The sequence below is a fragment of the Poeciliopsis prolifica genome, unplaced genomic scaffold (assembly GCF_027474105.1).
Source record: "Poeciliopsis prolifica strain line A6 unplaced genomic scaffold, Auburn_PproV2 SCAFFOLD099, whole genome shotgun sequence".
Taxonomy (NCBI): domain Eukaryota; kingdom Metazoa; phylum Chordata; class Actinopteri; order Cyprinodontiformes; family Poeciliidae; genus Poeciliopsis; species Poeciliopsis prolifica.
In genome coordinates this window covers 508,955-522,716 of record NW_026562474.1, presented here as the reverse complement: position 1 = coordinate 522,716, position 13,762 = coordinate 508,955, and the positions used below count along the sequence as shown (strand labels likewise).

At 37.5% G+C, this 13,762-nt stretch overlaps 1 protein-coding gene across 1 annotated transcript in view; it reads right to left on the bottom strand.

Moving 5' to 3' along the window:
* LOC129353944 (pro-neuregulin-3, membrane-bound isoform) overlaps positions 1-13,762 on the bottom strand; it is a 388,725-nt gene that overhangs the window by 25,918 nt on the left and 349,045 nt on the right. The window contains exons 5-6 of the mRNA XM_055023390.1: positions 10,915-11,017; positions 2,694-2,820 (exon numbers count right to left, since the gene is read on the bottom strand). Coding sequence (XP_054879365.1) covers positions 2,694-2,820; positions 10,915-11,017 — 230 coding nt within the window. The remainder of the gene's footprint in view (positions 1-2,693; positions 2,821-10,914; positions 11,018-13,762) is intronic.

The following is a 13,762-nucleotide window of genomic DNA, read 5'->3' as shown; positions in this document are numbered from 1 at the left end:
CTTATTCCCTCATCAAAAACATAACTGGAGTGTTGCTTTAATTCTTTCATACATCTTTGAGAACTACTTTAGTCTCCATGGCAACCATTCTGCTGTTCAAAAAGCCTGGGTGGCTTTGAGACGAAGCGTCTCCTCAGAGTTGCTTCACAGTTCAGCTCCTCCGTTCAGCTCCTTCAGACTAGCCAGCAGCAATTAGCAAATGTGCAACTGCTGAGCTCATTATAAGAGCTACTTCTCAGTGAAAGACTTGAAAAAGTTTGTTTTTAAACAGTGATATTGTGATGACTTCCTGACAGCGTTTTTTTTTTTTTTTTTTGTGAAGCAGAGGCTCAATTTCAAGGTGTTAAATATCAAAGTCAAATTTCTTTTAAGTCACATTTGACAAAAAACAGCATTTTATAACAACTGAAGTTAACTTTCCCGATTGTGCTACAAAATGGTGCCTAGTTCCTGGGAAAAAGATAAAATAATAATGCCCCTTTGAGTGCTACAAGAGTTGTTAAAAAAGTTATATTGGAACTATAACTAATTAATTAATGGCCAGACAGTCCAGACCAAAAAGGACGTTGACTTTTATATTTCAGCACAGATTAAGTGCACATAATCTTTTTTTTTTTTTTTTTTTATTCGCTGTGTATATGTGAGAAAACACTTTGTCCTTGACAGATCCTTCAGCTTGAGGGTAATATGAGCAGGCACTTTGATGTGCGGTCCACACAAACACCAGATTTTACAGATTACATTCAGGCCCCGTGTAGCTCTGCTCCTCACCATATCTCATACATCTGACACCCTGCAACTGAAACTCAAGAGCAGAGCCTCTGGCAAAAATGTCCCTTTCATTTAAGTTCTGTCTGCTGGCATTAAAATTGACAGGGTCTGCAGCGTCCAGCTCCATTCAGGCATTTGTAATTCAATGATCTGTTGTGTCATTTCAAACATTTTATATGGAACAATTTCACCTTTATTGACTCTGTATGCCACAGTTTGTTATATATCAGATTCCATAATTTTGAGCTTGGCATTATAACTCATATGCTAATATGGCTTTCAGAGGTTGGAAACTCAATGCATTTACAGCCTTAAAATTAACAGAATTGAACAAAATTGACCTTGAAGTATGTTCCAACTAGCTAATGCAGTTAGACTCCAGTTCTGCAGTATGGTGAATGGTTATATCATTGACTTCTTGAACAAAGTAGATCTGCTCTATTTTAAAACCTGAACACTTAATCTAGACTGAATTAAATACAGATACTTTGACACCTCCATTCTGTTTTTTGAAAGAAGTGAAATGTCATTTTTATTAAATTAGAACAGGTTAAACTATATAAGAGCTCTTGTGCAGAAGTTATTAAGGAGGGAAGAGGAATGAAACTCAGGTGTTTTCAATATCAGTGAAACCTGAAGAGTAAGTGTCAAAACTATACTAACAAACCCTGCATAATAAGAAAGTAAGAAAGCTATAATGACAAAATTGCCAGACCAGCTACACTCGGCCACAGAATAGAATGAGGTAACGAGTTAAAGGACATTCTGAGCAGAGCTGCTGATTTTCCTTCACCTTTGTAGACGTTTGATGTAAATGTGTCTCAGTCAACCAAGACTGTACGTATCCCACCAATGCCAGATTACACAAATCCGACACATTCCAAGATAATGTTGGAAGCACTCTGCTGCCATCTAGCAGTGGGACCTTCAACTAATTCTGCTAAATTTGCAAGCAAAATATTTAAATATACATTTACAGACCCAACTAATAAGTACATACACTAGAGAAAAAAAGTTTTAGGAACGTTATCACTAAGTGAAACACATTACATAGATTAACTACGCACAGACGAGAGTATGAAAGCCTGCATTTCTGTTAATTATCATAACTTTCCATTTAGTTACTGAAAACATCACATTTGTCTCATATTACATGAGACAAATAAAACAGTATGTCCATAAACAGAAATGCAGGCTTAATGAAATGTATGTTTAATACCTGCTTAAAGGTTGTTATTTTCAAAGGGAACTTTTAATCTGACAAATGAACTCAATTTGTGTAGAACTATTTATTGAATTAAAGTCAAAGCACACAGCAGTTATTAACCCAAATTTAACCCCGCTTTCCCCGTAACACAAATAATGAAGAATGTTACATATATTTTGCAAACAAAGTCTCAACTAGCTTATAAATTTCAGAGTTATGACCAATGACTTGTGTGCTGGCCCACATTGACTGTGAGCCAACACACTCTATCCATCAGGACCTTAGAGGAAACATACCATTCAATTAAAGTCATAAAGGTGCAGATTCTTTACATTTTGTTATAATGAACCTATAAAATCTCATTTCTTCAGAGCAAATACCTTCAAACTCACTGAAGCCACCTCCTTCTTGATACATTCATATGAGAATATGATTTCCCATGCCACCAAATCAGAGAGACACAACAGCAGGAGATGTAAGGAGATGATGAATGATTTCATCAGTCAGTACTGAGCTCTCAAATCACTGAATCTGCTCTGCCACAGACCCTTGAGCCTGACGCAAGTGGCTGGGCTGAGATAAGGGAATACCAACAGAGCCACATGCTGACAGACACTACAAGCACATTATGCATTTTGTGGTGATGATCAAATATGTTTGGTTTGTCTCCTGTTGAGGACATGAAACAAGACATTGATGTAAGGGCAAAAATCACCTCATGCATTTGCAGGTTGGTGTTTGGAACCCTCATCTTGGCTTCAAGAAGATTGATGGGATTAGCCGTGTAGCTTTTCAAACTGCGACTTTCCTTCAGGTGGGCCTGGAGCTTCTCCCTGCGCCTCCTATAGGATGATAAAACAAAGAAACAAAAGAATGGAGAAAGGACCATAAAAATCATCTGATTTTGATTGCAGGCCACAAGTTGCTGATACAAGTATGACAAATCGAAACTATCATCCAGGAGCCGATTGCAGCTTCCTACTGCTGTTGATGCACCTGTACAATCAGAAAGACACACCATCAAATTAGTTTCCACTCGAGATCTGAATGAAGGACTGACCAAGACCTCTGGAGCGATGCTGGAGTAAAGCTTAATCCAGTCCAGAACTGGGGTTGGATTTATTAAAACTTCACATAAAGAGGAAGAAAAAATATTTATTTCAACAACATTAAAATTACTGCAGGTTTTTGAGAAAAATATGTAAGTTTTACCTTTTTTTTTATATACATTTTCTATAAAAAAGGTAAAAATGAAGCAGGACTGGACCATCAAAATCAAACAATAATCCAAAACATACCTGTTCTTCTGCTAAAGTCTGACTGAGAATTAAGAAAAATTAATTCTTCATAATTTTCTTAGACATCTATTGTGATTTGATTCGAATTTTTGATTGTAGACCTGGTTTCAGGAAAAGAGGTTATGGACAATTGGCCAAAGGTTTCTGGACATTTTCTTACACCCTTATGCCATTGGGGTTGTGAGGGGCGCTTGTATTTCCAGCTGTCAGCAGGGGTGAGTGAGGTCACCCCTTTGCCAGTCCATCACAGGGCAACACAGACATAGACAGGACAAATAATAACACACACTCAGGAGAATTTAGAGACCAATTAACACAACAGTCATGTTTTGGTCTGTGGGAGGAAGCTGGAGTACCCACAGAGAACCCATGCATGCACAGGGACTCCAAACTCCATGCAGAAAGACCCCAGGCCAGGATTTGAACCTAGAACCTTCTTGCTGCAAGACAACACTTCTACCACTGTGCAGCTTGATTATTATTTTTATTATTCCCTGCATTCAAAATCAGTAAAAAAGTTGACATTCAAAGACTTTAAAGACTCTTTCCTGATAGCTGAAGCCATCCAAGTTCATTTCTAGAAAAACATGTTCAGCTTCACTCCTCTTCTGCTGAGTTAGTTTTTTAGTTCACATACAAAATGCTGCTTTAATACTGGTTGAAAAGGCAAAAAGCTGTGACTTCCTTTCACCTAACTGAGGTTTTAAAATGGATTTAATTCAAAGGATAAAGCTTTTTCCTTCAACTATTATCCACTTAGACTTTAAACAATAGAGTCAGATGAGAATTGTGTCAGGTATCCCTGATGATGAGACACAGGAAGATTTGTTTCCTCAGAAACGCTCTGCACAGAGCGCACACTTCTTCATGAATTTCCCCCCAAGCATTAATTAAAAGAAATGCAAGAGAACGAGTGTTTGAGTTCATGTGATGCAACTTGACTTTGGTTGATAATTTACATTACAATCTATTGAGTCAGGGCCATTTCTAAGACGTTATTTAATTAGAATCATTCAGTCAAAATCCTCTCTCACGTTACAGGCAAACACGCCAAAAGACTAAAGTTGCCGACTGACAAACTGATTAGTTTGACCTCAACCTTGCGAAGGCGCAGCGCTGACCCTCATAATGAAAAGTCAAGAGATAATCGTGTTAGAGGAAGTGGAATAATTAGACGTCGTGGCGCGGAGGGGTGTAATCTGATTTCTTCTATTCATCTGAAAAAGGTTCTTCTGGTTTGCTGCTCCAACCAGTGCACTTTACATGCTCTTAATTATTGTGACCGGCTGCCTAAGCTTGTGCAATTACAGTGTCCTGGAGGAAAATGCACAGAAGCCCTCTGTATCACGACTTCATTATGTTGTGCCAGAGGTATGCTCATTATCAGATTCAGCTGATAAAGCCTCTATTGCCACTGTCTGGGAGACTCTCTGCTGTGTGACAGCAGTGTAATGAAGTGTTTGCAAACAGCCTCATGGCAAGCTCCTGAGCTTTCCACCTCTGTGGCACTTTAATTATATCATGTCAGATGGATGCTGAACCATATGGAACACACTATGGAACTTTTGGAAAAAAAATGTCACTGAAACAAGAAGCCATAAAGCCTTTCTAAAGCTCAGCATAAACAAACCAAATGTCTCCAAATGCAAAATACAAGTTTGTGACGGATTCATAAATTAGTCTAATTAATAGGTGATTAATGTTTCCTTCTATAAAACAACAAAAAGGTGCCAACCAATGTTTCTCTTTAAGTTAGGTATTTGAAAAATGCTGAAATTAATTTAGTCTGATAAGCAAACCAGAAATGTTGGATTTCAGGTTTTCTGTTGCTACAAAGCTTCTAAGTTTTTAATTTGGATTCCATGTAATAAATCAACACAAGACAGTGTATGAATTGGCAGGTAGGTTTGGATTATGTGTGTATGGTGATGAAAGGTGTATAATATACACTACTTCTCTGACACAGGATGGCTATGAAAATTCAATGTTTCATACATAGTTTTTATATTGTCACCTTTGTAATGGCCAAAGGTCACTATTTGACAAAACTCATTAAAAAAAAATAAATCTTTTATGACCAAATAAACAAATAAAAACACAATATTGGCAAAAAATAATTTAGGCCATTATTAGAGGAAGGTATCAGAATTTTCATGAGTGTTATTCCTAACCCTTTCAACAATGACTCAACTTTTCCATCAACATCAGCTGCTTCTCTAGGGGCCTGTCTCATTTTCTCTAATTTTGCCATTGCTCAGCATCTCAGTCTACATATCTTGGAAGATTTGCAGTTCCACCATATTCTTTCCATAATGGATTTAACAATAACATTAATTATTCAAACCATGAATTATGTTTTACAACCTAACTTGTTTTCAATTTCTTCAAAATTTTCACCCTGACTTCTCTGCTGTGTATCTTCATCTTTGTGATTTTGTTTGTTTGCTAACAGCAAACCTCTGAGTCCTTCACAGAACAGCTGGACTTATACTGAGGATAACTCACATATACTCACAGATACCCACCTACATATACTGTAGAGGGTCTCAGTATATATTTAAACTACTCAACAGACTCACTGTTGAGTATATATATATATATATATATATATATATATATATATATATATATATATATATATATATATCCATTATGCTAAGAAAACACATGAAAAAGCTATCATTTGATCCTTGCAGTTAAGTGGTGCTAATTATGCCTCTTATCCTGTTATTTAATCTTGGGGCCATTTTGTGGCACGATGTCTTATCTAGAAGAGTTAATAAAGAAAAGAGATGCTGAGATAGAGTGCAGGTCCTGGGGCAGACATGAATCAGGACTTATGAAGTGAATCCTGCTGATTAAAGTTCTCATATGAATAAAAAAGGATGAAGAGATGTGAAACTGTCTGCATCACACATGGAACCAGAACGAACCTTTTAAATGACGGATGGTTGTTGTGGAGGTTCTGTGTCGATTATCAAGCTGGAGTTCATCACTGATTGACTTTTATTGAATTCTTTTAGTTTTCCATTTGGCCTCATGCTTCTGTTTCTGACATCCACGTTTTGCAATAATCTATGTGGTTCTGTTTGTAAAGCATTAAACATAATTATAGTTCACACTTGTGGTGACTGGTTTATTAATACTCTTAATGTTTAAATGAATGCAAAATAAACTGTCAATAAAAGATATGGTGGAATGAAGCACATAGCTGGACTGTATGAACATTGCATTTTACTTGTTAGAGGAGTGTGTATGAGGTTATAGTTAAAGAGAAGATTTGTCTGGTTAATTTAATTTTTGCCACTTTTTAATTTTAAGCTGCACATAGAAAATGTTTCAATTGCAGTTTTAAAAAGTTCAGCAAACTACATGAAGACTGATGTGAGATAACACTGAAGCATGGATGGCAGCTCCACAGTCGAGTGTTAAACTCATTGTGCGTCTGCTGGCAAAGACACAAAAGGAATGAAAATTAGTCCGTCTCTGAATGCATGCACACTGCAAATTAAGGGGCACAGGCGAAGGCACGAACTGAAGAGTAAGCTGTCTTTTATTCAGCAGTATTTGTGTCAGAATCTTTTCTTGTTTGTGTGAATAATAACAAAAAAGAAACGTTGACTTCATCGTCTTTCAGGTCCCTTGGATTGGCTTCCCCGGCCCCTCCTCCTGTAGATCTGCATGCATCTTCTCGACTGAACAGTCAACTTCCCAGACTCAATTATAGATTCATTGAGAGTGCCTGTCCATCATGTCTTGATCCGATTATCTTGTTGTCAGGCTGCTCACTCACTCACATCATTATATTACAGTGGAAAACCTATGGAATTACAGTTCTATCTATCAGCCTGCTCCACACTATTTATAACAGACTGGTATTATGCAACATGTTTAACTCATCTTGCTGAGTTTTCCACAATCACATATATAGGAAAGACTATTCAAATAGTAATAATTATGTGAATAACATAAATTTAGCCAAAAAGACCATAACTTTTAGGTTACAAAAAGCTCTTAGTATGTATGTGTACTAATTACCTTTGTGGTTTTTGATGTTTCCAGACAGCAGTTTAAGTTAAACGTGTTAAACTTCACGGTGCTCCCACACATTAAACCTCCTTTCATAACTGCAGCCAAGTGGCTCACAGCCGTTTGGTCTACCCACAAACACAAGAACTCTTCTTAAATTAACTGTGGGACATTTCTTTCTCAAACATCAGGAATGTAAGTTTCGGTAAATTTGTGTGATTAAAAAAATGTTTTGTATTATGTGCGTATTGTGATGAAAGTTGTAAGAAAGAGGAGAATTCAGCTTCTATGCACCACAAAGCTGGAACAAACTTCCATAAAACTGCAAAACGGCTAAAACACTGAGTTAATTTACATCAAGACTAAAAACCCAGCTGTTTAGAGCTGCTGTTGAACCACCATAAATTGAACATTGACCAATGTTCAATTGTAGTGATGATCTTGATGATGGCGCTGGTCAAAATGTGACGTTTGTCACTGGTTTCTCAACCAGTGATGTGTTTATGGCTTCTTATTCTTGAGTTTTCATGATGAAAACTACTTTGAACTGCCTTGTTGTTGACATGTGCTGTGCAAATAAACTTGATTGTTTGACTGATTGATTGACTCATTGATTGACTGATTTATTGATTGGTGGATTGTTTGAATATGCAATATTTCTTTTCCCCAAGATGGGTATAAAAGCTCAATGTTTTATGCAGAGTCTACAGAGGCTTAGCAGGATATAATGTTATGCTAGTTTGAGGTGAAGCGATGCCACAACCCTAGAGTTGCATTAATCAAACTCAGGTTGTCTTGTTGAAATTCCTGGGAGGAAAAATATCAGCTGTTGTCAACAAAACAACAGGATAGATTGCAACACCCTGAACATCATCACTGGGGGAGTGAGTCACACTAATGAAGATTATGCAACACTGATGAAATGTTTTGTGAATTTTCAGTTCATACAAGCAGGCTTTTTTTTTAAAGGAAAAAGAATGAAACATTTCTATATGTTACAAAAGTTATTCTTGAATAAAATGATTTTCAGAAAAGTGAAACTTTTAGTTCAGCTTGTTCTGAATGTGAATTAAATTGATTAGATGTCAAACATTGAGCATTTAGTTTTTTAAATGCTCAATGTAAATATCGATTACTTTAAGTAAAGACATTACTTTAAGTTAATCAAAGTAATGTCTTTGAAAACATCTTTACATTCTAAAGTAACAATGCATTTCAACAGTATAAGAATTCACTCAACGATGACACAGTGTCTTGTATCTGTTTTTCTTCACATCATTTGTTTTGTCCCAATGGGAGGTTTTCAAACACAATGGCTGGAATGTAGCTTTAAATTATTCGTGGAAATTTTGAACATATATGGACTTTTTTGTAGAGCATTTCTAAAATGTTAAAAAAACAAAATGCAACTTGGGCAGCTGAAATACCAAGACTACTTAACACATTAATGCAAAGTACCCAATCCATGAGCTCCATTCATTTTTCTTGTTTGATTGGCTGTACCTGGAAGGGGTGGGCGACTCCAGGCCTTGAGGGCCAGTATCCTGCAACTTTTAGATGCATCTCTATTTCAACACACCTGAGTCATTAGATGTGTTAATGACTCAGGTGATTAATATCTGAGTTATTAACATTCAGAAGAACTTGAGTGCACTTAGGAAGTGATTCAGCTATTGGATTAAAGTGTGCTTGACCAGGGAGACATGTGAGAGTTGCAGGGAACCGGCCCTAAGGGACCAGAATTGCCCACTTCTGCTCCAGAGCATAGATAAGGAAAGACCATGGAGGTTAGCTTCTGCTGTAAGGCTAAAATGGCTTCCATTGTACACATTATTGCACACAAAGGTGTTTAAACCATAATAATACGCAGCTCAGAACATTTTTGAAGGCGTCAAAAGTGTTTGCAGATTTCAGTAATTTGTTGTGTCAACTTCCATGAAAACTGGAGGTTAGCATCAAAACCCTTTTATAGCTGAGTTTCTGCTGTTCCTAATCAATTCTACTTTCTTATGCTACAACTAATATGAGGGAATTTCGTAGCTGGACCTATTGCATCTTTTCATGGTTCCATGCTGAAATCCTCTCCCCTCAGGGCAGCAGCCCAATCTTTCACCAACATTTGTAGAAACAGTCTACGAGACCAGGTTTTAAATTTTCTATTATTGTAGTGATGCAAACACCAGTTTCAACTGGTTTCAGAGCAATAGAGGTGGGAAAATTTAACCAAAATATTGACAATATCAATACTAACTCAGCATCAGTATCAGATCCATATTAGTGTGGTAAGAACAATTACTGTAGTTTCAGATTCTGTCTCAAAATTTTTACTTATATCTGTATTGTAGTTTCTAACTCAAGGAGATTTTGTTTTGATTTGCTGTCACATAATATTTTTTCCACTTCATAAAGGAAAAATCCACACAGATCATGTTAAAGTTATTAAGATATTTTGTAAACACCTAAAAACTTTGTCCAAATTTTGTCCAAAATAACTAAAAGCAAAAGACTAAAAGCAAAAGACAAAAAAACAAATCAAAGTCAGAAGTTTGAAGATATATTAAACTTAAAAAGTATCAGTATTGGTGATACTGGCCCTGTAGTTACAGGGTATCAGATCAGCAGCTCAGCAGCTCTCTTTCCTCTCTTTATCTGTTAATGCCGGAGCAATTCATGGTTTGTGGTTGTAAACATCTCAGAGGGTAAACTGAAAATTGATTGTGAAAATAGTGTGAAAAAGCCATGCATCATGCATCTTGCTGTGGTGAGTTTTGTCAGGGAGTCGTGATAATGATTGTTTGAAAATGGCAGAATCGGGCCAGACGTTGCTTCAAATCACAGCCTTCCCATTTTAAATATTATGCATCTAATATTGTAAAACAAGCAATTTAGAGAAACTGTGATGGCCAAATCCATGGCCACACCCTGATGTCAACAAGAAGTGCTAATTGGATTACACCAATAGTTCCTGCAGGCAGGGGGATATAGTAGTTTGTTTGGATAAGTTTTGTATTTAAGAAAATATTAGTATTTGAAGTTTGTTTTTGATTTTCATTTTTGGATCTTTAGTTTAGCCAAACTTAGCTGTATTATTCGTTTTGTGTTATTTGTATTTGTTTAGTTACCCCTATTGTGTCATGGTCTGATCAGCCAGTATATAAACCCCTGTGTGTCATTTCTTTGTTAGGTCAGTTATGTTTGTTGTGCAGTTAGTTTGTTTACACTTTTGCCTGAGTTCAGTTTTGTTCCTTTGACCTCTTTTATGAGCTCAGTTTATTTTTTTGTCATTTATGATTTTGGGTTAAAATAAAAACCCTATTTTTCTAAATACATCTTGTGACTCCTCCTGTTTTAACTCGGTCCATCACAGAAACAAATATGGAAACAACCTGATAGGGACTGGAGAGTTTCTGGTTTTGTTGTTGATGTAATTTTTATGCATTCCCAGATCTTACCAATAAACCTGAGCTGCTGGGGTTTTACTATAACAAGGACAGAAATACGGTTGTTTGTGTAAGACCCAGAGGATGAACAAAAGCCCGCTCCCAATCCGTCCCTCCACTGAATTTACCTTAGAAATATTTTATAGTGTGTGTGTGTTTATTGTCATACTTGTTGCGGCAGTAGAGTGCCATGCACATTGTTCCCAGAAGACTGATTGCCATGGCGATGGACGTGATTGACAGCACCTGTCTCTTGTACACAGCTTTGCTCTCTGTGGAGAAACAAAAACAGAAGAAGAAGAAGACGCCATATTAATGTTTGAACAGCATGCTCTCGGGAAATATGTTGTACATATTTGCCTGCATATGTGTTTCAGACACAAAAGAAAAAAAAAAGAGGAAGGACGAAAGGAAATGTGTTTTGTCCTCTCAGAGTAAATCTGCCATTCACAGGAGATGTGTTCGTGCTGAACCAATATGCCATTCACAGGATTAAACATGGTTTTTGAGAGTCACTCTTATCCGCTTTTAATTTCTAATGTGTTTCGCTAGCAGCACCCAAACAGCTATTTAAATCATCAAACAAGCAGTTATTGAACAAACAGCTCTCTGGAGCTTTTTACTCTCCTCAATTCCTCTTTTTTCCCCCCAATCTGCCTCAATTCTTTTCAAGAGTAATTACTTCTGTGATAAACAAACAAAATGCAATGGACATAAAATAACTCAATTTGTACAAAAAAATCCAGAACATATTTACAGCTTCCTTCCCCGCTACATGAGGTACTCCCGAGTTACGGTTTCAGCCCCTTCGGCTCATTTTATCAGCTCTGCCACGTCGAGTAATGGTCCGATAGACACCAGACATTGCTTTTGAAATGGATGCCACATGTAATGGAGCCTGAACACTTGGAAACAAGAAGAGTTATGGTGCGGAGGGACACCATTAGTGGAGAAAAATGGAAGCTGTCTTGTTTGTTCCGAACAAGTAAATCACGGTTGCCTTCGGAAACATTAACAGGCAATCAGTCAAGGTTTATTTTTGCAGCGTTCGAGCCTTGGGAAGCTGTAAAAACGATGGGCGTAAAGGATTTTACGTTGAGAAGGGTTTTTCTGAAGGATTTTATTGGTTGAGCAAAAGTATAATAATTACTGCCACAAGCCGCTCAATATAACATCATTACTATGCGGTTTGGAAAAGTTTGGGAAGGCATGGAATTTGATTTTAGAGCTTTTTGGGTCTGGATAAGTATGGAAGTAGATAAAATCATTGTGTTTATGTCAATAACATACTTTTGTTTCCAAACTTGTTTCTTAGTCTCTTTCCTCTTCTTGTGCAGTTCTTCCTTTATACATTGTTTCCTTCTTCTTTTCTTTCTTTCTTTCCTTCCTTCCTTAACATATTTAACATTTTAAAATGACACTAGAAGAGAAAGAAGTGCAGACGATCAAGTCTGACACGTTTTCGGTGAAACATCTGGAGGAAACCTGAGAGAGTCCAGAGCAGCAGCGCAGCTCCACTGCATCCTGCTGCTGTGTCCATATTGCTCTGCAGGATCCTGGCATCGTCTCAGCTGACGCAACTCACTACTTCCTGACCTCATCAAGATATTCCTGAACTTATCGTGAGATATCTTTTTCGATATCTCAGCCAAAGAGAAACATCCAGCTACTCTGCTCCACACAGATATAATCCATCAGACACACATGGCTTTCGATCCTTTATCTCCTCTAAAACAACAGATGCTGCAGAATTTCTCGGAGTCATACCGTACAACGATTCCCTCCATCTTTCTCCACTTATGTCTCAATGACATTTCAGGCCAGCATTATCCCAACGCTGCTAATCAAACTGCAGCATCACACCGACTCAAAGACTGTAATTACTGTACGTAATTAGAGGAAGATGTGAACAGTCCTGAAGAGACACACTGAGAGGGCAGACACACACTCAGACACACACTCAGAGCAGCACTGGAAGAGAGAGACGGTTGGGGGAGATGTGGCACTGAGAGATGAGGATAGATAAAGTAACGAGGTGGATTGATGAGCCAAGACATTTCACAGATGAACCCAGCCCATTTTTCTCTTCTGATAGATTTGAGGCATTGTCTGACACGGTTTTCCACTTTAGCTATTTTAAAAATTGCCTATATAGCAAAGAGATTTTCATTACCCATTATTAGGGTACATAAAGATTTTAAGCTATTTGTGTCCTAAATGGTTTGGTGATATTGAAAGGAAATTAGTATAAAAGTTAAAGGCAGGACAACAAGGAGCAGCACTGAGCCTTTGGACGCTTTTCAGAAAGCGGCCTATTCCATTCCACCAAGATGGACGTCAGAACAGTTGGTCGCCTAATATCGCTTTTATTTGGTTGATTTCACAGTAAAAGCGGTGATAGGATCATGGGGTCGACTGCACAAACAGGTGAGGAAACAGACAGAGGTGAATAACAGCTGTTAATCGTGAAGACTGGAAGACCTCAGAGAATTGCGAATTTGCAGCAAACACGTTTTATTAGGTAAAAAGACTGACATTCATATACTTCTGAAGTAAGGAAAGTTAGTAGTATGTAATCAAGTATTGAATTATGGAGAATATACACCTTAGTAAGCATAGAGCAAATGCCCTGCCATCACATAGCGTACCATGTATGAACAAAGCTGGTTAGCATCGAGACTTTTGTACTTTTAAGTCTGCTCTGGTGAAAGAGAAAACTGCTTATGACATAGTGATAGGAATCATATGGTGTGAATTCAGGCAAAGTCTAATTTTATTTGATCAAATCAACGAACGCATCAAGATGGAGGAGGTGTGGATTGGTTTTCCAGTTAGCTAGCACGTTATCACCATTGCCACGGCCAAGCTTAGTGAGCCACTGCCACAGAGAAATTAGCTCAACTTGAACAAGCAGATGCCATGGTCATACTAGCGACAACAACTTAGGAAAACAATAAGTGGTCCAACCAATACTCCTGTCCCTCACTTCTAATGTCCATCATGGCACCTCAACATGA